Source organism: Populus euphratica, unplaced genomic scaffold, assembly GCF_000495115.2.
Source record: "Populus euphratica unplaced genomic scaffold, PopEup_1.0 scaffold135.1, whole genome shotgun sequence".
Lineage (NCBI taxonomy): Eukaryota > Viridiplantae > Streptophyta > Magnoliopsida > Malpighiales > Salicaceae > Populus > Populus euphratica.
The window spans coordinates 639276-663940 of NW_011499965.1; the positions used below are offsets into that span (position 1 = coordinate 639276).

A 24665-nucleotide genomic window follows, 5' to 3' on the forward strand; every position below is an offset into this window, starting at 1 on the left:
TCCGAAGTCACTCAAGACGGCACCAACTAGTAGCAGTCACCAGCAAGGCCGAGAAGTGAGGGTATCAGATGGCGCGGGGGCTCATCCTGACAACGCAAGCGAGAGCCACCACCACTTCCTTCACAACAAGACTTTCAGTTTCAAAACCCAAATGCAAAAACCCTCTTCCTTATCGTCTCCATCTACCTTCCCGGGTATCCTCAACTCGCTTCTTTTGCTGCAAATGTTCAGTTTCCCAAGACCCAATCGTCATCACCGAATACAAGCAATCTTTCTCTCAGCGAATGGCTATGGCTGGACTCAAGCCTCACCACCGTATCGGTCAGTATTTGCTGTCCTTCTAACCTTTTCTGTCTTGCGTTTTCAATAAATATCACAAAAAAAGTCAAGCTAAATTATTTGCTACTCGGTTTTTTTTTTTTTTGAGATATATACTTTGGCTTCTTCAAGTCAGCATAGATATATATAGCTTGTGCAACATTTCAAAATTTTGCTTATCTTATGTAAAAATAAAGGTAGAAGATTTAAAATCTATTTTCTTCCTTTGCTGGATTACTTTTAAACCATTCTTGACTACAGAAACTAATGGAGAAAGATTGGTGTTTTTGTTTGTTTCAATTTTCAGCTATAGGAGTATCCGGTGGCCCTGATAGCATGGCACTTTGTGTCCTAACTGCTGGTTGGAAAACAGATGGTGCTAATGCTAATGCTGTTGGCAAAAGTGATGATGGTTTTATTAATGGGATTTTGGGGGTAATTGTTGATCATGGGCTGCGAGAAGAGAGTAATGAGGAGGCACATATTGTTTCTAGTCGAGTTACTGAAATGGGTATGCTTTCAAGTTCTGATCTTTTACCATGCCATGTGTTTGAGTTAGTGACTTCAGTTGAGTCAGGATGGCTAACACAAACTTTGTTTAGGAATCAGATGTGAGATTGCAAAGTGTAGTTGGTTGGATGGGAGGCCTAAACAAGGTCACTTGCTAGAAGAGGCTCGAGAGAAGAGGTTAGTAGATTTTCATTTGAAGTTTGGACCGTAACTTAGGGGACTTGTGGCTAGGGCCATTCATTCTTCACATAAGGATGTCAACAATTTACATTTTATTTGCCTTTCTGCTTGAACTTCAGGTATGAAGTGTTCCAAAATGTTTGCACTAAACATCAGATTGAAGTGTTGCTTATTGCACATCATGCGGATGACCAGGTTTGGACTGTTGCTTGTCAACTCTCTCTCTACATGTCTCTTTATCTCAACACGCACACATCTTAATTTCATATATAATGTTATTGATAGTCAATTCAAAATCAGAAAGTAATCATAAGATCATGGTGATGATTGTGTTATGGTTGCATCTTCCAGTTGATTCTACTTGGAGTTCTTTTTACAAACTGTAGATATATACTGAGATATGAGAAATGCAGGCCGAGTTGTTCATTCTTAGACTATCTCGTAACAGTGGCGTGCTTGGACTTGCCGGCATGGCATTTACTTCGCAAATGTTCTCCAAAAGCACCCATCTTTACCGTGAAGGTTCAAAGAACAAAGGGATACTAATAGTGAGACCACTCTTGCATTTTTCTAAAGAAGTTTTGTACAAGGTCAGTGCAAAAGAATACATGCTGTGGAAATAAATTCATCCTTTGGTTTATGGTAAATTTTGTCCTTTGAGGCTATTCTTTTCCTTGTACATCTTAACACGACTAACCTCAATTTTCTACTTTTCAGATATGTCAAGAGTCTGGCCAGGACTGGGTGGAAGATCCGACAAATCAAAACACAGTATATGCTCGGAATAGGATTCGAATGTCATTAGGAAGTTTGTCATCATGTGAGCTGTAGATTTGACATTCAAAAGTTGGATAGGTTTTTGCCATATAAAACATTGATGCTATCTGGAATCTAGAATTTTTACTATATAATTGTTTTATCTCGAAGAATACTGAAAGGCTTGAGTCAGTCTGTGCTTTGCATTATCAGCTAATGCCATGGTAATGCTATATGCACTGTATTAACCTTCTCAAACAACTAGCTCTTACATTTCAGATACCTTCCAGTCTGAACTACAAGGTGTTATTTCTGCCTGTCGAAGAACACGTGCATATGTTGACCAAATTTGTAATAATTTGATAAATCAGGCTGTGACCATCGTAGATGTAAGTTTGCTTTTGTCTTTTAGACATCTTTTAATGTCTTGAGTTCCTAATTTTACTTTAGCTTGCATATATTTTTGCAGAACTTGGTTTGTATGTTTCATTGCAGTTATAAAATTATTCACTATTCTTCTTATCTCTTTCTTCTTTTTTCCTTTTTTGTTGTTGTTGGTTGGGGCATTGTGATTATTGTTTCAGCAGCATGGGTATGCCATTGTCGATTTAGAGATTCTTAATCCATCAAAAGTTACAGATATATGCCTGTCAAAGTTTGTTGCGTTGATCTTGCAGGTATTCAATATTAGTTGATGTTTTTACACCTTGATCATTTTCCTCGAGGACTTCTATTATATAAAATTGTTTGGATGCTCTTCGTAACAATTTTTATCCGAATCTATCAGTATGTCTCTCAGAGGAACAGACCCATAAGAGGAAGTACTTCAAAATTGTTGTTACACTACATTCGCACTGTCCCATGCAAGGTACTGTTAGTTTCTGCACTCTTGTGCTTGTTTTCTTATGTAATTATCTATTGGATTTGTTATGTAACATTTGAGGAAGCACTGGTGTTTTCTCTCCTCATTTTTTCCCCTCAAGTCAAACATTTGCATTTAACATCTATATTCTAACAATATAAGCAAGCTGACACATTTCGTGCATGCTGGTTTAATATTTCAATATAAAGTCATGTTAAGGATTTTACTAGAGTAGTTCCCTTCTACTTTGCTCTAGAATTCATTTCAAATTAACAAAACAACTAAATAGCATGGGTCGCTTTAATTGTTCATATGAATGGTGAATTGTGTTCATATACTTTTTTTTTATCGCTTTATAGCATCTTTTTCCCATAGTTAAGTTGGTTAACACATGGGTTCGAGCTCTAGCCATGCTAGAAATAACACTCTTTTATTCGACGAACGACCAGCCGTTTCTTTTTTTCAAAAAAAAAAGGGGAAATGACAGGTTGTCTGTCAAATAAAAGAGTGTTATTTCACTGTTCATATGAACAGTTAAACCAACCTTGTGCAGTTAGGCTTTTTTTTTATTGACTTTTTGGGTTTTTCTTACCTTTTTTTTTTCTTTCTATTTCCATCTCTTAATGTTGGGTTTTTATTGAGTTTTATCCTATAGTATTGGATTGATTATAAATCTGTTTTTGTATTTTTTATCATATACTAGCATTAAAAAAATTAATTCAATTATGGTGTTTGGGAGTGTGATACTGGTTGCTTTTCATTCCAAAATGCATTAAAATAATGTTTTTTAATTTTTTAAAAAATTATTTTTGATATCAACACATCAAAATGATATGCAAACATCAAAAAAAATTTAATTTGAAGTAAAGAAAAAAATAAAAAAAATTATTTTTTTTTCAAAAGTGCTTTTGAAATACAATGCCGAACACTACTAAGAGTCCATAACCTGTGTCATGGGTTTGACTACGGTTAACAACATGGGATGTTTCTTCTGATTTTCTTTAGACCTATCTAGTCTACAAAGTCATTCCCACACCATTTAATTTAAAACTAAGGAAAATAAAAGAGTTAGGATGGGAGTACTATTGTACCAAGTTGGAGGACAATGTCGAAAAGTTTTCTAAGGTTTAGATATTATTTTTTTTACGCTCAAATTTTTTTTGGTCCAAGCTGCAAGATAGCGCAGGAAATAACCTAGCTTATGCTAAACTTCAATTATCTGATTCTCCCAGGACAGTTTTGGATTTTGAATTGGAAAAGTAACTTTATTGAACAAATATTTTTTTTTTTGGAATCCCTTTGAAAAGGGAGGATACTTGTGAAATCATTGTGTAAATTCCTTTATTATCTATGTGTTTTGATATTTATGTTTCCGTCATTAGATTGATGTTGCATGCTGGAGTGTTGGCTATGTATAATTCCAAGAATCTTCCATTTTTTTTTTATTAATATTTGTTATTTTGTTGATTCAGAAATATTTTTGACAATCCTGCAGACCTCCTTTACAGCTGCTGGATGTTACCTTTGTCCAGCTCCTCGGTCTAGGGGGACAAAAATCCTTGTTTGTTGTTCTGTTGATTGTCCTCTGAATTCAAAGATGGAATTGATTTACCCATTTTTAAATGGAGAACAAAAGCAGTATATCCCAAATGAGTTGGAGCAAATTATAGCTGATGGAAAATCATATTCAAATCATTTTGTTCCAGATGCATCAGATGTGCATTTTTTAGATGCATCTGAATCAGTCATAAGTGAAGCCAAAACACTCAACATTATCAGTGAGTCAACCTATAGAGACATTCTTTTACTGAAGAGGGATGAAATCAAACATTTCAAGCTTAAAGCTGAAGATAAGGTGGACTATAAGTCAAAAAATAAGGTTGAATCTATCATTGCATCCCCAAGTGAACTACTTCAGCCTGGAAAAGCATGTTACTTCATGAACAGGTTCTGGATCACATGGAAACTGAGCAACCATGTTTCTGTTGGTGAAGGGACAGAAAATTGTGTTGCTGATTTAGGAGGGGCAAATCAGGAATGCCATAGCTGTTCTTGCGGGATTGGTCATGACAAGGTTGCTGAGGTACGGTGCATGAGCGAATCTGATTGGCTTTATCTCGCTAAGTTGTCAAAGTGCTCAAGTTTGGATAATCTGTTATCCAGTACAGTGGAGCAAATATCAGAGAAGAGAAGCCTGCATTTGGAAAATCTGGAGCTATCAGCACAAAAAGCTCTTGAAGTGTTGAAATCGATACCAGTGGCTGCAAGAAGAAGCCTCCCAGTCCTAGTCAATCATCAAGGACTGTTACTTAGCATCCCGGTAACTTAACCTCTTTTCTGATTCTCCTTCATGTTGATGCATTTCATGAACAATTATGTGATTGATTCACCTGCTCAATACTCTTTCTATAGTTCTTTCTTGGCTATTTTCTATAAGCATGCGTACCGTGATTGTTGCTTCTTTCTTACATTCTGGTGTGCTTATGATTGGCAGTTGTTCCTTCTAATACAATATTTTTATTGTTTCAGAGTATTGGCTTCAAGCACTGCCCTTGCTTGACGGTGTCTTGCGAATTCAAGCCAATAGTGCCACTTGGGGGCGGTCACAGCTCATTCATGTAATCTTGAGTCGTTGATATGTTGTCAGGACCATTCTAAGGAACCTTTTATTGTAAAAATCAAGCTGCTACGTAACAGAGCATTGGAGGTTATTTTCAAGCACATATACAGGGAAGGCAATACCTGTCCCGATTGGCTTGCCAAGTCCGAGTTTGCATAGCTCATGGGTTAAGATGGTACGAGGTTAGCTCGTTATGAGATGCCACCTGAAGATTTTAGAAACTTTTGTTGGGTTATTGTATGTGGATTTCTACCCCCAAGAGCCTCAATTTTGTCCCTAATTTTGTCCCTATTTGTAGTTTGAGTTTTCCAATATTACCCTTTTAATTTTCTGGAAGTTTCAATATTATTCCTAACCATCAAGGAACCCACTTTTTAAATTTGGTTTTAGAGTTTTTATTAAAAAAAAAAGAAACTAAAAGTGGAAGGAAAGGGACACAAATTACTATTTATTGTAATAGTATAATTACTATATTGCTTATTAGCTATAAAACTTTGAACTATGAATCGGGGGTAACATAGTTTTTTAACCATGACAATTGTTTTTTATAAATTATATGAGGTTAGTTTGATAGTTTTGATTTTAATGTACAGTAAAATTATTTATTTAATCCTGTAATTATTGAATTTTTAATTTTTTTTAAATAATATAATTATTTTGATGTTTTTAAAAACAACCAATTGAACTCTCATCTTAAGGATTTTCCAATCATTTTATATTGTTTTTATTATAATTTTTAAGGATATTCAAAAATATTTTTGTAAAATATATTTATTAAATATAAGTGTTTATTTTAAAATATTTATGGGGCTTGAGAGTAGTGTTTGGAAGATAATAACATCCTTAATATAATTGTACGATGCATTTTTCAATACTATCTTTTTTTTTTAATAATAATAAGTTATAAAATTATAGATGCTTTCCAAATTCATCTTCTACTATTTTTTTAATTTATAAATAATCTATCAAATTATATTTTTTTTACCCCCTAACATCTTTAAATATAGAAATAGTTAATTAAATTAAAAATATTTTTCAATTTCACCTTATGATTTTTTTAATCTATTAATTTTTTTATCTTTAAAATTTGAAAATAATTCTTTTAATTGTTGTTTATTTTATTAAAGATTTTTTTTAATTGCACTCTTCTTGAGTTTTTTCTATCAAATTTTTTCTTTATTATTTTTGTTGCTTTTGCAATTTTTTCCTTTTAAGTACTTTCCTTCCAATCTTATCATTCAAAATTATATTGATTGAGAATTATATTTTTAGATTTAATATAGGTCAAAGATTTCACAGATTGTGAATTTTAGAAATTAAATCAGGTTTAAGAGGTTTGTTGAGCTTGCTTGATTTTTTTTTTTCTCTTTTTCTAAACTAATATTTTTCATTTTTTCTTATCTTTTTTTTATTTTTTTACAGTTTGATTGTATTATGTTAGCCCTCATTAATTTTTTTTCTATTTCGCCTCCATTATTTTTTTAATCTATAAATAATCTATCAAATCATAAATGTTTTTTAATCTTAGCTTATGACTTTTTAATCTTTTAAATTTAGTTCTTATTATTTTAATTGTAATTTATTTTGTTTGTATTTTTTTAATTTCAATTTCATCCTCCTTAGGTTTTTTCTGTCAAATTTTTATCCTCATTTTTTTGTTATTTTTTTCTTTTGCATTTTTTTTACTAATATCTTTTTTGTGATTTTATCCTTTAAAATTAAATTTTTTGAGAGATAAGTTTTTCGATTGAATCCAAATATAGGATTTCACAAGTTGTAGGTTTTAAAAATTAGAGGATGTATAGGAGGTTTACCCAGGTTGTTTGGTTTTTTTTCCTTTTTTTTTTAGATTATTTTTCTTATTTTTAATCCTTTTTTTTTTCTTTTCATATTTTTTTTTGTGGTTTGATTCTATTGGGTAACCCTCTATAATATTTTTCAATTTCACCCAAAATCATTTTCTAATCTATAAATAATCTATCAAATTACAAATGTTTTTTAATTCCATTCCTTATGATTTTTTAATCTTTTAAATTGGTACTCATTTTTTTAATTGCTATTTATTTTACTTAAAATTATATTTTTTTCAAATTTCATCCTCCTTAGGTATTTTTCTTTCAAATTTTATCCTCATTTATTTTTTTTTCTTTTTGCATTTGCAAGTTTTTTTATTAATATTTGTTTAACGATTTCATCATTCAAAATTAAATTCGTTGACAGTTAAACTTCTTAATAGAATTGGGTTTAGGATTTAATGAGTTGTAAGTTTTCAATATTAGATCAAGTTTAGAAGGTTCGTCTGAGTTTTCTTGGTAGTTTTCTGTTTTGTTTTAAATTGATGTTTTCTTCTTATTTTTTTTTTAATTTTTACTTTTTAATTTTTTATGATTTTCTTTCTATTAACTTAGTATTGAATTATTTGATAACCTATATTGACTTATGCATGGTTCTTTTTATCTTTTTTTATTAGTTTGTTTATTGTTGTTTTTTTTTCATATTATTTAAATTACCACTTGAATCAATGTCTTGAAACTTGAATTTTTTATAGTCTAACATTTTTTTTTATGAAAAAAATTTGCTTAACCCGCAATAGAGTACAAGCAACATATCTAGTATTATCTATAATTAAAAGATTTGAGGTTTCACTGACTCTCTTATTTTTCATGTTCTCTCTCTCTCTCTCTCTCTCTAATTCCATCTTTCAATTTTTTTAGATTGAATTCTTTTTTTTTTTAATTTTATTTTTTTTAATTTAATTGATTTTGAATTAGTCTTCATAATTTGTTTCAGTTTACATTATATAAGGTTATTATAGTTTCAAACAAAAGTCTAAGTATTTGGCTAATGCTTAATTTTATGAGTTTTTATTTTTTTATCATAGATTTTATTTTTATTTTAAAAAACAAAGTTGTTAAATTAATAAAGCTCATAATGCAGGTCACTTGTTTAATGAGTTAAGTTACGATGTCTGAGTTACTCTAATATGTCATCGTCTTAATATTTAAAAAAAAATATATGATCTTGAATTTTTTAAAAACCAAATCACATTTTTTATTTGTTATTTAGTTGTCTTTGGATATATCAAGTCAACTAGATCATATTGAAGTGATTTTCACATAGATTAATTTTAAATCTAGACTTGATAAAAAATCAGATTAGAAGATTTCAAAATTAACATTTTAGGACTTCCACTTGTACTTTTTTGTATAATTAAAAAAATTTAAACTATACACTAGCAAGAGCCACTAGATTTCTAAATGTTTTTGTGACATATTATGTCATATATGCGAATCTAAGAGGAAAACAAAAGGGAGAGAAGTGAGAAATACTAAAATAAAAATATGAAAAAGTTAAGCTTTTTGTTAGTTAGTAGTAAAGGGTAAACTTGGAATATTATAAAAACTGAGTAATATTGGAAAATTTTAAACTATAAGTGTAGGAATGAAGTATTTATAAATCTACAAGGACAAAGATATATGCCCCTCATCCTTTCTTGTTTCTTGTCGGTTATCAAACCAACCCCACCGGGAGTAGCTTTTTGATGTGTAGGATCACGGCCATTGGATTGGGTTATCTATTTTCAGTAGAAGAAGAGAGGCCACTTTTACTGCATAAACGCATATCTTTGACTATGGTATAACAGAAATTCCATTCTAGTTCTCAGGGATTTGAATATTAGAACCTTCTGCCGGTTCTGAGGCATCTGATCCTTTCGTTTTATAGTTCAATAATCAGTAAGAAGTCAACATGAGAGGGAAGAAAGTGAGACGAGAACAGGGTTATTAATGACATAATTTGTGTAGCTGCTGGTGATGGTGGTGGTGAGTCGGTGATGCTAATGCGGTGCGGGAAACTCAACCCATTTGCAGCTGGCTTTTGTTACAAAGGGAAACCAGTAACACTCACTTTGCATAATCAAATCCTCGTGACAATTGTTGCATCAATCGCTTGTAAGTCCAGATATTGCATTGCTGACAGTTTCCAAGTTCTTATGACAGAAAAAACACAATAATCAGAAACCAATATTGGCAACCCAACAGCAGTTGCAGCCAGTTAGAAGATTTGAAAAACGCCCTTCCAAAACTCGGGCTTGGTTTCGTTTCCATTGCATTAGGGTAAAAATTGATCCAACCCTCACAATTACAACCAATTCATCCAGTCTCAAATCCTAACTTCTAAAGTTTCAAATAGAAACTTTGTGGTTGATTGTAAAATTCTCTTTTGATGTTACACATGTATTTTGTTGCAACTTACCAATAGATCACTGATGAGAGATGATACAAGCAGGGGGTAACCACGTAAGACATTATAATCAGACCTCACCTCCTCGTTCCTTCAAAGGCTGAAAAGATGTGAACCACTGCTTCCATGGAGCATTCTTTTGCTGCTCAATCCAGGATAAGAAAGCACTGTCTATCAAGCAGAACACATTGACATAGAGGAGTTGGTACCTGACAGGCACATACCGAAAATTCACAACTTGAAATATTGGCCACACGCCACCTTCCAAGATCAAGGCTGGGAGGAAGTCCCTCTTCACATCTTCCTTCACCTGAGCAACATTCTTGCCCGTGGAAAAACCCATGTAGGTGAAGAAGACAAACAAATCGAAGGGGCCAAAAATTATGCCATCAGCAGCCACTTTAGTGGCGACAAATCGAGGTGACTTTGGTTGCAGTAGAAATCTTAGCCTTATAAACTTGTCTAAGCCTTCATACCTAGAAAAAAGTTTCGTGCATGTAAAACACAAGATTTGATCCTCTGATACTTGTGCATGGTGATTCTGGCAGTTTCATTTTTCTTTTGAAGTTAGCTTTCCAGTTAAAAGATAAAATCCAGTTTCAAACAACCACGTGATGATTCAATAACATTTTCCATGCCTATACTGTCTACAGTCGACCTAGGTGAAACCATTTATTCACATGAGCTCAGAAGGCTGTCTTTGGTAGCTGAAAAACTATGCAGTAGCCCGAAAGGATCCAACTAACATGATCAAAGGAAATAGTAAGACAAAAAGGACGAACCAGAAATGGCCAACAGGACCAACAAAGCCAAAGCCAAACATGCTAGTGATAGCTACACGTTTCCAATTGATTTTAAATTCTGCACCCTCATTCTGTTACATGAAACAAAAAATATAGTCAGTTCAAAGAAATGATTGCAACAGACAAGCACACAAACATATAACTAGCTTCAGAGAAGATGATAATACAGTTAAATTGAGAAACCATAATGCTAATTCTGCAAAAGTACCGATTGAAACCAAAAGATACTGAAGAAAGGTCAAATATACATGGTACAAAAACTAGAATTTTAGAAACAAAACAATCATGATCAAACATATTTCCCTCAATCAAAATCTCAATTGATCAATTTTAATGAAAGGTCAAATATACATGGTACAAAAACTAGAATTTTAGAAACAAAACAATCATGATCAAACATATTTCCCTCGATCAAAATCTCAATTTGATCAATTTTAATGTGCAATCCTTTGGCCATATTGATCAGAATATCTGAAATCAGGGTTTGACACATTTACTCTTGTCACTGACTAGAATTAAGGATGTTAATGCATTCAGTTATTGTTTCTTTACGTAATATGATTGATTCAAAATAATGCAACTTAATTTCACACTTGAAAAAGAAAGTGAACTATCCCTTGAATGCAACAATGGCCAACAAGTCAACAGCCACAATTGTGGTTGATTGAAAATAATTCAACAGAATTTCACACTTAAAAAGGAAAGTGAACTATCCCTTAAACGCAACAATGGCCAACAACACGTCAACAACCACTAAGCCTCAATCCCAAGATGGATCCTAAATAAATGGCATCTGAAAAAAGAAGGCTTCATTGGAATGTGGAATCCGAATAAAGGAGAAAACTAGCCACATTCTTGAAATAAATAACAAGCAAGAGGTCAGTCCAATCCACAGTAGTAAAGCAGCTGCCTTCATAAAACCAATGCAGATAAAAGCAGGCACCAGCAAAGCAGCAAAAAAGACATCCAAAGATCATCAAATTGATGCCTCAGTATTTTAAGAATCCATAAACAAAGCTGATATAGTTGAGAAAAAAACATAATTCACAGATAGATGCCCAGATGATAAATCAAGAAGAGGAAATATCAATTATAAAAAACAGATAAAAACCCAATTCGCAAGGAAGTTACAGATTTTGGAAGAAGGCTGGTGGCCGTAGAGTGAGTGATGTATTGAGCACCAATGTCACCAATGCCCCAAAGGGTTCCAGAACTGACAATTTGGGTCTTCACTGGATGAGAAGATAGACAGTGCTGGTACCATTTCCATGCCTTCAGCATCTTTTTATCAAGGAAGGCGAGAGAGGTGGGGAAGAGAAGTATAGATTTTAGAAAGCCATGACTTGTGGATGTGCAGCTTGCCAGAAACTCTGACTTCGACACATCTCCTCGATTTTATATACATCATCAACACTGTATCTCTACTGGCTGCTTTAAAACGAATAATTATCATTATTTATTTTTAATCGTAATGTACTATCATTATTAAAATTAAGAGAAACCCTTTTACTTAGCCTTATTAGATTAAACACTTTTTTTTTAGAAAAATAAAAAATTAAATTAGATAAAATACAATTGGTAAAGCGTGACGCCGCCTGGCAGTTTAGAATGTGTTCTTATAAGATGAAAATTTCGCTTCATCTTATTTCGCCTTATTTTGGTTTTGTGTGGGGCGAGTGAATTGTTCATCCAGCCCATCACTCAATCCAATATTTTTTATTTATTTATCTAATTATTTTTGTTATATATGTGATTTTACAAGAATTATATATAGAATGATGCTCTACTTCTCTGAAAAATTAGTCATAAAATATAAAACTGAAAGTTCATGTTCAAAGAACTAGAAAAACAGTTTTTACTATTTTCATATTAAAAAAAGTTTTAATATATTTTCTTTGGAGTTAATATAGTTTTTCCATGAATTTCAAAAATATAAACTAATATTTTATATTTAGATCATCTTATATACAAAAAATTTAGATTTTTTTTTAAATCATTATAACCTTGGCATATTTCTTATTTTTTAGGTAAAAAACTCCTTTACGATTTCGATAAATTTTTTATTTTATTTTTTCATTGAAAAAAACTAAAAAATGAAGAAGAAAACTAGAAATAAAGATGGAAATAGTTTTCTATGAACAACCAAGCCTTTATATTTTGAAATTTATTTTGGTTTTATTTAAAGATTTTATGTTATGATGGTGTGATTTGAGGATGACAGTTTATTAATTTTATTTCTTTAATTTCTTAGAATTTTTTTTTTTATGTGACTTATGATGATGATTTTTTAAAAAAAATTTAAAGTTTTAGTGTGTGTATAGAATAGATATCTAGTGAATGGAGAAAGCCCGTTACCTAACCAAATCCTATGAGATCAAATTAGATATAGAGAATGATGAATGCGGGCATAATAGAAATGTGGTTGTTGGTTTCTTTTCTATAAATAGCATAATGATAAATTTAAAAGTTTTTAGAAATTTTAAAAATTTGTTAAATAAATTTAGAAATATTTAGTAATTATATAAAAATTACCTGAAAATGAAATATTCATTTAGCTTTTAAATATTTATTTTATATCTCATTCTTAAATATAATATATATAAATTACTAGTGAGAAATCTTTTAAATTTTTTTGGGAGATAAAAATTGTTATAACTTTGGGTATTATGTCCTTTCTTTTATATTTTAGATATTTATATATTGTATTTTATTCATTTAAAAAAATAAAAGGCATAATATTATATTTATAGGGAAATATAAAACTTTATAAATAACAAAATAACAATTTTCCCCTTAAATAATATCACATTATTATTTTAGACTAATTTTTAAAGATTTATTCAATCAAGTTCTTATCTGATTGTTTCTAAGTTTAGAATTGTAATCCCTGTATTAATTATATTGTAGTTTTAAATTTCTAAAATTTATTCATAATCAAGTCACTTAATCATCAATTATCACATGAGCTTTTAAATAAACACGAATGATCTTTTCATATGAAATTTTCTTGTATGTCAGTTCACTGTACATGTCATTTTACAAGTACCTGCATATTAGTTTTATGTAACTCTTGTACCTCAGTTTATGAGAATAACTATTTCATTTCATAAAAAAAAAAATATAATATGCACCGGTCTTAATAGCTATCATTAATATCCGATTTTAATAAAACACTGACTAACAACATTTGTTAATAATGCTTTGATGTAGTAAAAATCTCATAATTATAATAACTTTTATAATTTCATATACAAAGTATTTTTGTTCCATGAATTTTATCATTACTCTAGATTCATTAATCAAATATAAATAAATATTAAATATAAAAAGGCTTTATTAATAATAAATATATTTTACATGAATAAAATCAATATTGCATGTAACCAATTGATTGATTACAAAGTATATTCATTAACAATGTTTGTTTTTGCGGTTCAACATGCTTTTTAAAGTATTTTTCAAACTATTTTTTACTTGAAAACACGTCAAATTGATATTTTTAGATGATATTTTAATATTTTAATATTAAAAATAAATTTTTTTAAAATTCATTCTAATATATTTTTAATTAAAAAATATTTTTATACAAATATACAACATTACCAAACAAACACTAAACTCATCCTGCCGCGAGACGTTGCTATCCTTGGACTTCTGTTATATATTTATCTTCGGTTTGTCTCATAGAGAAGAAGAATAGAAAGGCAGTGGTTGTTGGCGTTTGGTGGATCTTATCTGATGTTCTACAAGTAATTTTTGTGACACTTGGGAAGGGTATTTGCTACAGTAACTCATGGTAATAAATTCAAGCATAGTTGTCTTTTGAATAAGGGAAAGAATAGCAATCCTTTAAATAACAAATAAATAATAAGTATTTTTCTTCTAGTAATAAGGATTATATTTTCTCAAAAAATATTCCAGAGTTTAGAAGTTTGACCATTATAAAAACAAAAGGTACAGGTGGTACTTTTTAAGACTTAATAAATACTAGCAATATATTTTTTTTTCCTTGTCATTCTCTTCTGAGAGACATTTGTAGTGTGTTTAAAGGTACTGTTTGGTTACTATACCATGATTTAAAAATATATTTAATTAAAAAATAAAAATATATATATAAATATATACTTGAAGAGATAATTTTGAAGTGAATTTTATATTTTTAAAATAGAAGATACAGAAATAACATGTTCTTATAGATAAGGGTTATTATTTTTTATTTCTAAAATATTAATGATATAAACTTTTAATTCCATAATTATTTAACTAAAGCATGTAAAAATAAAAATTATTATTATTATAGTTTTAAGTTGATTATTTTTTTTTATTTATAAAAGGGATTAAAATAATATTATTTTAACAAAAAAAATCAACTAGCATTTACCAAATTTTATCTAATTTTTTATTGGGTTAATACCATTCAACCTTTCCTTTGTTTTTTTCTCTGGGTTTTATAACTAGGATTGTTATTATTATTATTATTATTATTATTATTATTTTGTAATACTTAATTTAAACTAAAATAAAAAATAATAGTTATTTTCTAAAATATACAAGTTTGATAATAATATATATTAAAGGTTAAATAATTTTTTTATATGTTATTTTATCTTATTTATATTAACTAAATAAAATACAAAGACAATAACTTTATTTTATAATGCATTACCAAACATAATTTTATGTTTATATCTTTTGTCTTGTTTTCTTTGTTTTTATTGTTTTTTTTTTAATTTTATCTCAGGATAATTTTCAAAGGCTACCTAAAATATTAGATTGCACTTTTATATATATATATATATATGAAATAAAAACTTAAATTAATGTAAATTATTATTTTTAATTCATATCCAGAAAAAAAAAACTAATTCTAAATTGGGGGTATCAATGTACTAAAATTTAAGTAATCAGAGCAAATTATTTTTTTCTAATAAAAAATTTATAAATCATTTCATTAGGTACATAGCGCAAGATTTATAGACGTGTTACTATATGTTCACTTTGATAAAAGGTAAAGCGACTGGTATTTTAATAATAATGGACAGTTTAGTTCCTTTTTAAATAACTCGATTTAGGATAATTTTACTATATTGGTTGTGAATTTTTATTTTACGTTTAATGAAGTAAAATTAAATTTTAAAAAATAAAATAATTTTTTTGTTTTTGTAAAAAATATTATAGTTTATACAATTTAACAAATTGTTCTTCATGCACTTATAGTAATAGGATTTCTATAATGTCTGTAACCTAATAGTTTTAGTTTTAGAGATGTAAACCAATTATTATTACTATAATAATTGAATTTACTAATATTTAGGTAATATTGCAGAGCCTTTTGTTAACGTTATGAGTACTGTTACTGTTGTGAACATAACAATTATTATAATTGTTTTATTCATGGTAAAAATACATTTTTACTATGGTCAAAATACATTTAAAGAGTATGATAAAATAGTTTTAATTTAACTCAAATCAAGCATTATTTTAATAAAAAATATATTTTTGTATTAAAAATAAATTAACAATTATATAGTGTAGACAATTCAAAAGACTTGTTGACGTGGGTGTCAAAATACATTCACATGGCATGGCATGCTGACATATATGTCAAGAGTGGATGAAATTTTCACTTTATTTTTAATTGAGTATTCCCTTCTATTTTATTTTTTTTAAAAGTGTTTATACTTTTATATCTCTATTTCAGTATTTGTTATTTAAAATATTTGAAAGACTTACGATATAGTATTTTTAAGGATATAAAAATAAATCATTTTCATTCAAATATAATTTAGAAGTTATATGAAGTCATTACCCTTATTAAAGCTCTTCGTTTGTTGCCCACAAAAAAAAAGAAGAAGAAAAGAAATAAAGAAAAGAAAAGAATTGAAGTTATAATTACATTTCATCACAAAAAAACTAAAAGGCATTGGTTTTCATCGCTCACTCACGTGATTCTATACTCTCTCACAATTTATTTTTAATTGGAGCACTAACTTTTTTTTTAACTGTTCTGATCATCAATTGTTTTAAAAAATTTTATTCCTTAATACGATAGCTATGATGTTTTAAGTGTTTATATTATCTTATTTTTTCTTGTTATTAACAATTTAAAATGTTTAAATATGTTTTAGAATTGAATTATTGTCATTACCCATATTTTATTGCGGGTATGAATTTGAGGTAGCAATGACAATCTTGTAAGCATGTTTTCTATTTTAAAAACAAAATGCATAAACTCATAACAAGTTGAATCGGTCAAAATTTTATTTGAGTGAAAAAAAAATGTTCTAAACTTTATTTTTTATATATAAAAAAAACATATAAGCAATATTTTTTTTAATGTAAAAAAAGAGAAGGGCATGTGAAAATATTTGACTATGTCATTAAAGCCTCAATCATGAAACCTTCTAAACCGATTCCTTACCTAACCCGAGTTTCAAACTAAATTATATAGGAGGTGCTATGATGTGATTTAATTAATTTGACAGATTCAAAAATAACCTAGACAAACAACAAAATATGATTTATCTTTAAAAACATTAGGATGATTTTTTTTTAATATCAAGATGAAAAAAATATTGGATTGATCTAGATCAACAATGTTAGCCTGTTAAATTTGTCACCCTGGTTATGAACGTGACCATAATGTGTTAATTTAGTTGGTCATCCATCTCTTTCTTTTCTTTTTCTTCTTCTCTTTTTATATGTGTCATCATTAGGTTCGGGTGGGATGAAATTAGAGATTAAATTGAATAGTTATTAGAGAATCATAAACTAAATTAAAGGGAGAGGGCTTAGCCCTTGGTGAAATAAAATTCAAAACTAAATTGAAGAGTTATTAGAAAATTAATGACTATGTTGAATGAAAAGGGAAAGCAAGTGTCTAGCATTCGTACACATGCCAATATACAAGGGGAGTTGTTACATTATAGAGGTGTGTGTAGCTTCCTCTCGCCTTTAATGACAGTCTTCTTTAGTGTTGTTGGATTTGTCTTGGTGTGAGCTTCTTTTCAAGACAATATACAACGTTAGTAGAGCTTTAATGATCAATTCTTCCTCTCTCCCTGTTTTTTTCTCTCTCTACTCCTTGGTTTCCCTGCCTAGTTTCTTCTTCGTCAAAGGATAGGGATGCTTTGTTTTTTCTCTCTCAATTTCAATTATAGTCCTTTAATTTTTAGTCTTTAGTAAAATGAAAAAATCTAAATTTGTTTTCCCAAAATTAAGTGTTGGTTTAATAATAGGATATTTTTTCCTTTTACCAAGCTAACTAAATCAAACTATATAGACCAATCTCAATTATACAACCAATCTCAATTATACAATCATGCTTAATTGAATCAAATAACAAAAAACTATGGTAATAAAAAAAAAAGGACCAAAAAACTAAAAATACACAAAAAAAGCCAAACAATGAATAAATAATAGAAAAAATAGTGAAACAACTTAACATAAAAAAATAAAATTTTGCATTATAACGAAGAGAAGGAGGTTTCATTTTCATCTTTCTTATTTCCATATTAGTTTTTTAAGGATTTTTTAAGAGGCCAATTTAATGAAATAGAATTAAAATTGGTTACATAAAAACACAATTTATAAAAAAAAAGACCAAAATAAGAATTAAAAAAAATCTACGTGGCTTTTCTCAAATTCATGAGACAAAGTGCATTTTCATACAAATGGTCTTTGTTTCATCATTTTTGGTCCCTTTAATTTTAAAAAAAAAAACTTAGATACTACACTTCATCTGTTTTACATTTTAGTTATTGAATTTGAGTTAGAAGAAAGAAAGTTATCAATTAAAAAGAGATAGGGAGAAATTAGTCAATTAGCCACATTTCATATATAAAAGGTCAATTTTAGTATTAATTGTTTTCATTTAATGATAAATGTGTCAATAAGGTGTTTTTATATCACTTATATTGCCAAGAAACGTAGATTGAAGTTTAACAAGTTTTTTTTTTAATTTTTGTTAGTTTTTGATTTTTGACAGATCAACTAATGTTTTGAAATTATAAATAAGTTTATTGAGATTTTTAGAGTGTTCCTTCGGTTTTTTCAAGTGAAAAAGATTCAAAATGAGTTTTTTTAGGTTTTGGAAGTCAAACTCTTTTTTTTTTGTTATTGACAATTCAAGGTTTTTAATCATGTTTTAGAATATAATAGGATGCCAATTTAATAAAATAGAATTGAAATTGGTTGCATAAAAACAAAATTTAAAGAAAAACCACCAAAATAAAATTAACAAAATCTACAAGACTTCTCTCAAATTCACATGAAAAAGTGCATTTTTATTCAAATAGTCTTTGTTTCCTTATTTTTTGGTCCTCTACTAGACTTTATTTGTTTTGTGTTTTGGTTTTAGAGTTTGCGTTAGGAGAGAGAGTTATTAAAAAAAAAAGTAGTTAATTAGCTATATTTCATTAATAAAAAAGTTTGATCTTGGTACCGATTAGTTTCACTTCACAACAAAAAAATTATTAAGGTGTTTTTTATTATATATGTTATTAAGAAAATTATACTAGGGTTCAAGAAGTTTTTTTTATTAATTTGAGATAATTTTTTTGTTTTCTAAGAAATTAACATGTGTTTTGAGATTATACATGATTTAATTTAAGTTTCTTGGTGTTTTGAAGTTAAACAAAAATAAAGATATTTAGGTCTAACAAGTTAGAATTTAACTTTTCAATTATCAAAATTTATAATAGAAGATAACAATAACATGTCATCTCTTTTTTTTAAATAGAAAGATAAAAAAAGAGAGAAAAAGAAACGAGGGCTTGACCATGCAGACTTGTGTAGGCATTGGGCCTAACATGATGGACTTTTTTTAAATAATTTTTTTATTTTTTCTCTTAATTTTTCAATTAAGATTAATTATAATAAATAAATTAAAATTATATTTAAGATATTATCCCATTAAATGTAATTCATATTTTCCTTCATTTTCCAATAATATTATAATATTTGCTTTATAATATTAGCAATATCTTTATTAATTATTATATATGAATCCACAGTGTTTTTTTTTAATTTGTGGTCATGAATATTTCATAAAAATAAAATTTATATTTTTTATGTTTTTTATAAATTTTTTAAATAATTTTTTCAAATTAGTTATTCTTTTTTTATTTGATTGCATATAAACAAGATTTTTAATGTTTTTTAATTCTTTTTATATCATGATAAAAAAAATATAACACTTCTGATAAGAAAATATAGATTGAAGAAAAATATTTTTTCCTGGTTATTTATTTTATTAAAAGTTTTAAGAAATTTTTTAATTGCTTTTGCTTTTAATTCAAAAAATATGCTGCTATTGGGGGGGGAAAAGAGTTTTTGTGAGAAAATCAATTAACAAAAAAAAAAGTTTGTTTAATAAAATACTTTTCTAAATATCTTAAATCATTATTTCTCGTGCAAATATTAATTTTAATTATTGAAAAACTAAATTAAAAAAAAAATTGAAAAATATTTCATGTCATTGCTGGGAAATGTTTACTATTATTAAATCTTTTCTCCTCTGACCAAACACTAGCATATCCCATTCTCTGTTAACCATAAAACGAAAATTTGGCGTGGAAAATTCTCCTCCACCTAAAAAACTAATCATAAATTTGGCATCATACTATTTTACAGCCTCAAAAAATTATCCCAAGAATCTGTTCCTGATAATATTTGTGGATAAGAATCTCTAGTGGATGCCACTACACATACACAGCCACTAAACAACAAGTGTTTCTGCTACTCTCATGAGCTGCTGCATGTCTAAAGAGGCCAACCAACCATGCAAATTCAGCCTCTTCTCACTCCTCCCCACCTTTTGCAGCTGCTCAACTCAAGAGGTGGGAACCTGCAACTAGTTTAACTCCTTAGATTTCTCCTGCTAATGTATTTTTTCTTCCTTTTCAGTGTCAGGCATTTTTGTTTGGTGACTTGTAAGCCTGTAACTTCGCTCTACCAAAGTTTCAAATTTCTATATAAAACTTCCCATTAACATTTGCCTGCATGAGATAATCTGATCACTGGAAGTTGTGATCTGGGTTTTGTTTTCAGTCGCTTAAGATTGTTGTTTGATATGAGTGGTATAATCATTTTCTGTTTTTACTTATTTTAAATTGATTCCTTAGCAGAGGTCAAATTAACACCTTACTGATGCTATTGCTCCACATGGGCTGGTATAGCAGAAAATCTCTCTCTTGAGGTTTATGTGAATTTAACTGGGGAAAGGAAAATGCATCTCTATGCCTTGTGTGTCAAATTAGGTGAATTTAATAAACTCTTAATGTAGGTTTAGCCTTTTCCAGCTAGGTATTGATTCGAACTTTCAAGGATTAGCTATTTAGATGGTGTCTAGTATAGTTTCCGAATTAATGTTCCCATTATTTCTGGTCTTGCTAACCTGGTACTGCTTAATGGACCTGTAGAAGCGACTGTCTTCTCTCAGTGCAGTCTCATTCATTCAATCACTTCAATTATTGACGTTATGATTTATGTTTGTCCAGAAGAAGATAAGTTCACTGGCCTCTGTGTATGTGTGGTAGTTTGGACTGGAATCCATTAAAGGCAGGAGGTGGTTTGCTAAGGGAGTGGGGGGAAAGGAGATAGGGTAAGATGGAAGATGGGGCAATCACAAGCGGAAAGAGGCTTGAAGCACCTGCAGTTATGGTACAACTACTCCTCATTGTTCTTTTACTTGCTCAAATCTTTCCTTGCGTTGTTTAATCGCTTCAGTTGCAATCTGTGACAATCCTGTACAATCCTTGTTTAAGAAATATAACAATAACTTGCTTAACAAAGTGGCTTTTGTCTTGTACATACATTTTCAAAATGCTTCCATGTTTTTGTCCTTTTTTTTATTGCCTTACTTTTTGTGCTGTTCTCGTGTTTCTCCTCATTTTCCCCCAAGAAAGACCTGCAAAAATTGGTGAGAATCCGGCACATACTTTCATCATTATTAGTGAACAATCCTTGCATTATTTATGACATCAGAGGAGAGCCTTGTATTGTGAGTGGTTTGGAGAAAGTTGTAAATGGAGATTTCAACAATTAATTCAACTAACTGAATCCGTAGACTAGAGTAAAATAAATAACTGGGGACTCTGACATATTGCAGGGATGGGTCGCAAACTCAGCTAGTTGACTAATTATTCTCCTTAACATCTGGATCAATTCAGGTCCTATCCTATTTCCTCTTCTATCTCTTGGTTCAAGATGAGCAAATTGTGGGTCAAAATTTGTAATGTAGTTTTCTGATTGTCGAGGGAGGAGTAAAGACCTGTGCATATCCATGTTGCTACAAGCATTGGCGGGGACTGAAAGTGTAGAATTGGTGTCTACATATACCTTGGCTGGCCTGTATAAATGTGCCTTCCCTCTCAAAATTATATCCATTTACTTGTTGTTGATCTTTTAGCTGATTACCAGTCAAATCTATGGAGATATATGAAGTTTTATTGCTTCGCAACTTGGAAATTACAGCACTGTGGGTCTGTGTTCAGTCATTACATGGTGACAACCAACTTTTGATTGATTTCAACTTTACAGGAATCAAATCTGCTAGAGAACGACCAATTTCTATCGGTTTCATCATTTGTGGATTCACAAGTTCAATCCTGCTGCCCTATCTGTTTGGGCAACAATCGCTGCAGGATAGTCCGCTCTAGAACAAAACTGATGAATGTTTTGATTGGGAAGGGGAAGCCTCGAGAAGCCCATTCTATTTTCAACAGTTTAATGGACGAGGGACACAGGCCAACTCTTATAACATACACAACCCTTGTAGCGGCCTTGACTCGGCAAAAACTCTTCAAGTCTATACTTCGACTCATCTCTAAAATGGAAGAAAATGGCATGAAGCCTGATTCTATACTCTTCAATTCCATAATCAATGCCTTTTCTGAATCTGGAAATATGAAGGAAGCCATGAAACTATTTCGGAAAATGAAGGAGAGTGGATGTAAACCAACAACAAGCACATATAACACCCTTATCAAAGGATATGGGAATGCTGGCAAGACTGAAGAAGCTTTGAAATTACTGGAGTTTTTACAGGATGGAGGTGTGAAACCAAATCAGAGGACATATAATATTCTTGTTAGAGCTTGGTGTAACAAGGAAAACATGGAAGAAGCTTGGAACATGGTGTACAAGATGGTTGCATCTGGCATGCAACCAGATGCTGTCACATACAACACACTAGCAAGGGCTTATGCAGAGAAAGGAGAGACAATTAGGGCTGAAGAAATGATACTGGAAATGCTGAACAGGAGAGTGTCGCCCAATGAGCGTACTTGCAGCATCATTGTGAATGGCTACTGCAAAGAAGGTAATATGGTTGACGCTTCTAGGTTTGTGTTCAGAATGAAGGAGCTTGGCGTGCTTCCTAATCTCTTTGTTTTTAATTCTCTCATCAAAGGATTTCTAGATACCATGGATACTGAAGGAGTTGATGAGGTAATTTCATGTCTCTGATACCTTTCACCATGCCAAAAGAAAGATCGATCCCAAACACCTAATTTCTGGCTTTGTCACGTGTTCAACAGGTGCTGACACTAATGGAAGAAAATGGGGTAAGGCCAGATGTTGTAACATTTAGCACAATCATGAATGCATGGAGTTCAGCTGGGCGTATGGACAAATGCGAAGAGATCTTCAATGACATGGTGAAGGCTGAAATAGAACCTGACATTCACGCGTTCAGTATCCTTGCAAAGGGTTATGTGCGAGCCGGAGAACCTGAAAAGGCAGAGTCAATCCTGTCTTCTATGAGAAAATATGGCGTGCATCCAAATGTTGTAATCTACACCACCGTTATAAGTGGATGGTGCAGCGCAGGAAAAATGGAGCATGCAATGAAGGTTTATGAGAAGATGTGTGAAATTGGCGTTTCCCCCAACTTGAAAACCTATGAGACCTTGATATGGGGATATGGTGAAGCAAAGCAGCCATTGAAAGCAGAAGAACTGCTGCAAGTTATGGAAGAGAAGGGTGTCTTTCCTAAGAAGGGGACCATGCAGCTAATAGCAGATGCATGGCGTGCCATTGGTTTGCTGAGTGAAGCTGAGAGAATTATAGAAAATGACGAAGATCCGGAGGTCAATGCAGATAGAAAGAAAGATGACGTGCCCGTGGATAGACTGGAAAGCATTTACAAGGACCAAAACCGTGGTGCTTCTTATTCTAAGCTGTTACATATACCTGGGGAAGCTACAACCAATCAAAATGGATCATCTTCTGTTAAAATAAGAACCCAGATGATTCTTAAGAATTACAGGTCTTCATCTGAGTCTTCATGGACAGGTTCCAACTCTGTCTTGCTCACTCGTCTGTTTGTGTTTGGGGCACAACCGCAAATCAAAAGCAGAAGGCAGCACCAAAGTCTGGTCGGCATTTGTGAAAAAGTCGTAAGCAGAATCCTGTGCATAAATTGACAGGGAAACGATGGGAGATGCTGTTATCATACATATGTAGGATGATACAGATGACTGGAACTTGGAAAGTGCCCTTACCATGAGATTAAATTATGCAGGGCTGATGAAAGATTGCTTGCTCGTGAAAGTCGTCGATACTGCGATTCATTTTCATGTCTATTGACATCATTGTTTATACAAATTATAGGTAGCAAGTAGTAAATTTGTATTTACTTACAGTACTGTTCTGAGGACAGGCTGCGGTACAACATACACAATTGAAGTTATTTTAAGAATTTATTGAGCTTGGCTTTGTTGGATGCCTTTGTAGATCACACGTCCTCTTCAGTTTCTTGTTCATGATAGATTGATATAATGAAGCTTTCCAAGTTAAGAATGTTTGTGTTTATAAAGAGTGATGAAGAAGTTAAGAATGCTAGAAAAATATTAAGTTGTGTTTTTCAACTTACCTCGTGGTTGATGAGTGTTTATATATTTATAAATCAGTCTAATTTGCATGGAAATAAAGGCAAAATAGGAAGAAAAAACTATCATATTGATTTAATAGAAATCATTTGGGTTTAATAGAAATCATTTGGGTTTGTAGACCTAAATATTAAAAGAAAATGACCTTCTCATATTGGTCATCCACCAGGCATAAGTATACCTAACACTATTTTGTAAGTTTAATTATAATATAAAGAAGTGGGAGCATTTAATATTGAATAATAATTGTATAGATGGTAGATGAATATATTTGGGTTCATGCATATTCTCTTTAGCCTTATATATTCTCGAGATAGGTGTTTGTGTCATATTTTCATCTAAATTATTTTTTTTTGTCCATTTATAATTTACATTTTTTTTTCAATATCAAATAGTTCTCTTGTCTATTTAAGACTCATTCATAAATTTTTCCATCTTTATTATTACATTTATGGCTCATTCATTTAATTTTTAATCTCAAA

General features: G+C 30.4%; 3 protein-coding genes across 12 annotated transcripts; 2 read left to right on the top strand and 1 right to left on the bottom strand.

Moving 5' to 3' along the window:
- Window positions 1-11376, top strand: RSY3 (Adenine nucleotide alpha hydrolases-like superfamily protein). 5 transcript variants are annotated; one of them, XM_011045175.1, is made up of 11 exons: window positions 1-321; window positions 626-829; window positions 921-1005; window positions 1128-1203; window positions 1422-1598; window positions 1726-1828; window positions 2044-2153; window positions 2349-2441; window positions 2552-2632; window positions 4122-4780; window positions 11231-11376. In XM_011045175.1, the coding sequence occupies exons 1-11, from the start codon at window positions 69-71 to the stop codon at window positions 11274-11276; spliced, it is 1887 nt and encodes a 628-aa protein (XP_011043477.1). In that variant the 5' UTR covers window positions 1-68; the 3' UTR covers window positions 11277-11376. The 5 variants fall into 5 exon arrangements, with proteins under 5 accessions (XP_011043477.1, XP_011043475.1, XP_011043476.1 ...); XM_011045173.1 differs by lacking the exon at window positions 11231-11376 and adding an exon at window positions 5156-5609 and having other exon boundaries at window positions 4122-4946; XM_011045174.1 differs by lacking the exon at window positions 11231-11376 and adding an exon at window positions 5156-5609 and having other exon boundaries at window positions 2352-2441; window positions 4122-4946.
- On the bottom strand, window positions 9308-11693 carry LOC105138932 (Peroxisomal membrane 22 kDa (Mpv17/PMP22) family protein). Of its 2 annotated transcripts, none has more exons than XM_011045172.1 (3): window positions 11423-11693; window positions 10271-10362; window positions 9308-9964 (listed from the first exon to the last, which is right to left on the bottom strand). In XM_011045172.1, exons 1-3 carry the CDS (start codon window positions 11570-11572, stop codon window positions 9559-9561), a joined length of 648 nt encoding a protein of 215 aa, XP_011043474.1. In that variant the 5' UTR covers window positions 11573-11693; the 3' UTR covers window positions 9308-9558. The 2 variants fall into 2 exon arrangements, with proteins under 2 accessions (XP_011043474.1, XP_011043473.1); XM_011045171.1 differs by having other exon boundaries at window positions 10271-10365; window positions 11423-11692.
- An 8291-nt stretch (window positions 11694-19984) lies between these two features.
- On the top strand, window positions 19985-24032 carry LOC105138936 (pentatricopeptide repeat-containing protein At5g21222-like). Of its 5 annotated transcripts, XM_011045184.1 has the most exons (5): window positions 19985-20130; window positions 20791-20953; window positions 21402-21462; window positions 21833-22741; window positions 22831-24032. In XM_011045184.1, the coding sequence occupies exons 4-5, from the start codon at window positions 21962-21964 to the stop codon at window positions 23716-23718; spliced, it is 1668 nt and encodes a 555-aa protein (XP_011043486.1). In that variant the 5' UTR covers window positions 19985-20130; window positions 20791-20953; window positions 21402-21462; window positions 21833-21961; the 3' UTR covers window positions 23719-24032. The 5 variants fall into 5 exon arrangements, with proteins under 5 accessions (XP_011043486.1, XP_011043483.1, XP_011043485.1 ...); XM_011045181.1 differs by having other exon boundaries at window positions 20791-21651; XM_011045183.1 differs by having other exon boundaries at window positions 20791-21462.
- Window positions 24033-24665: the final 633 nt, after the last annotated feature.

Excerpts from the sequence above, each read along its gene's own strand:
- RSY3 (XM_011045173.1), top strand. The coding sequence starts at position 69 with ATGGCGCGGGGGCTCATCCTGACAACGCAAGCGAGAGCCACCACCACT. Across the intron at positions 2,154-2,348 it reads AGGCTGTGACCATCGTAGAT|CAGCATGGGTATGCCATTGT; the intron begins GTAAGTTTGCTT and ends TTATTGTTTCAG. Across the intron at positions 2,633-4,121 it reads TTCGCACTGTCCCATGCAAG|ACCTCCTTTACAGCTGCTGG; the intron begins GTACTGTTAGTT and ends ACAATCCTGCAG.
- LOC105138932 (XM_011045171.1), bottom strand. The coding sequence starts at position 11,572 with ATGCTGAAGGCATGGAAATGGTACCAGCACTGTCTATCTTCTCATCCA. Across the intron at positions 10,366-11,422 it reads CCAGCCTTCTTCCAAAATCT|CAGAATGAGGGTGCAGAATT; the intron begins GTAACTTCCTTG and ends TGTTTCATGTAA. Across the intron at positions 9,965-10,270 it reads GGTCCTGTTGGCCATTTCTG|GTATGAAGGCTTAGACAAGT; the intron begins GTTCGTCCTTTT and ends ACTTTTTTCTAG.
- LOC105138936 (XM_011045180.1), top strand. The coding sequence starts at position 20,900 with ATGGAAGATGGGGCAATCACAAGCGGAAAGAGGCTTGAAGCACCTGCA. Across the intron at positions 20,954-21,832 it reads TTGAAGCACCTGCAGTTATG|GAATCAAATCTGCTAGAGAA; the intron begins GTACAACTACTC and ends TCAACTTTACAG. Across the intron at positions 22,742-22,830 it reads ATACTGAAGGAGTTGATGAG|GTGCTGACACTAATGGAAGA; the intron begins GTAATTTCATGT and ends CGTGTTCAACAG.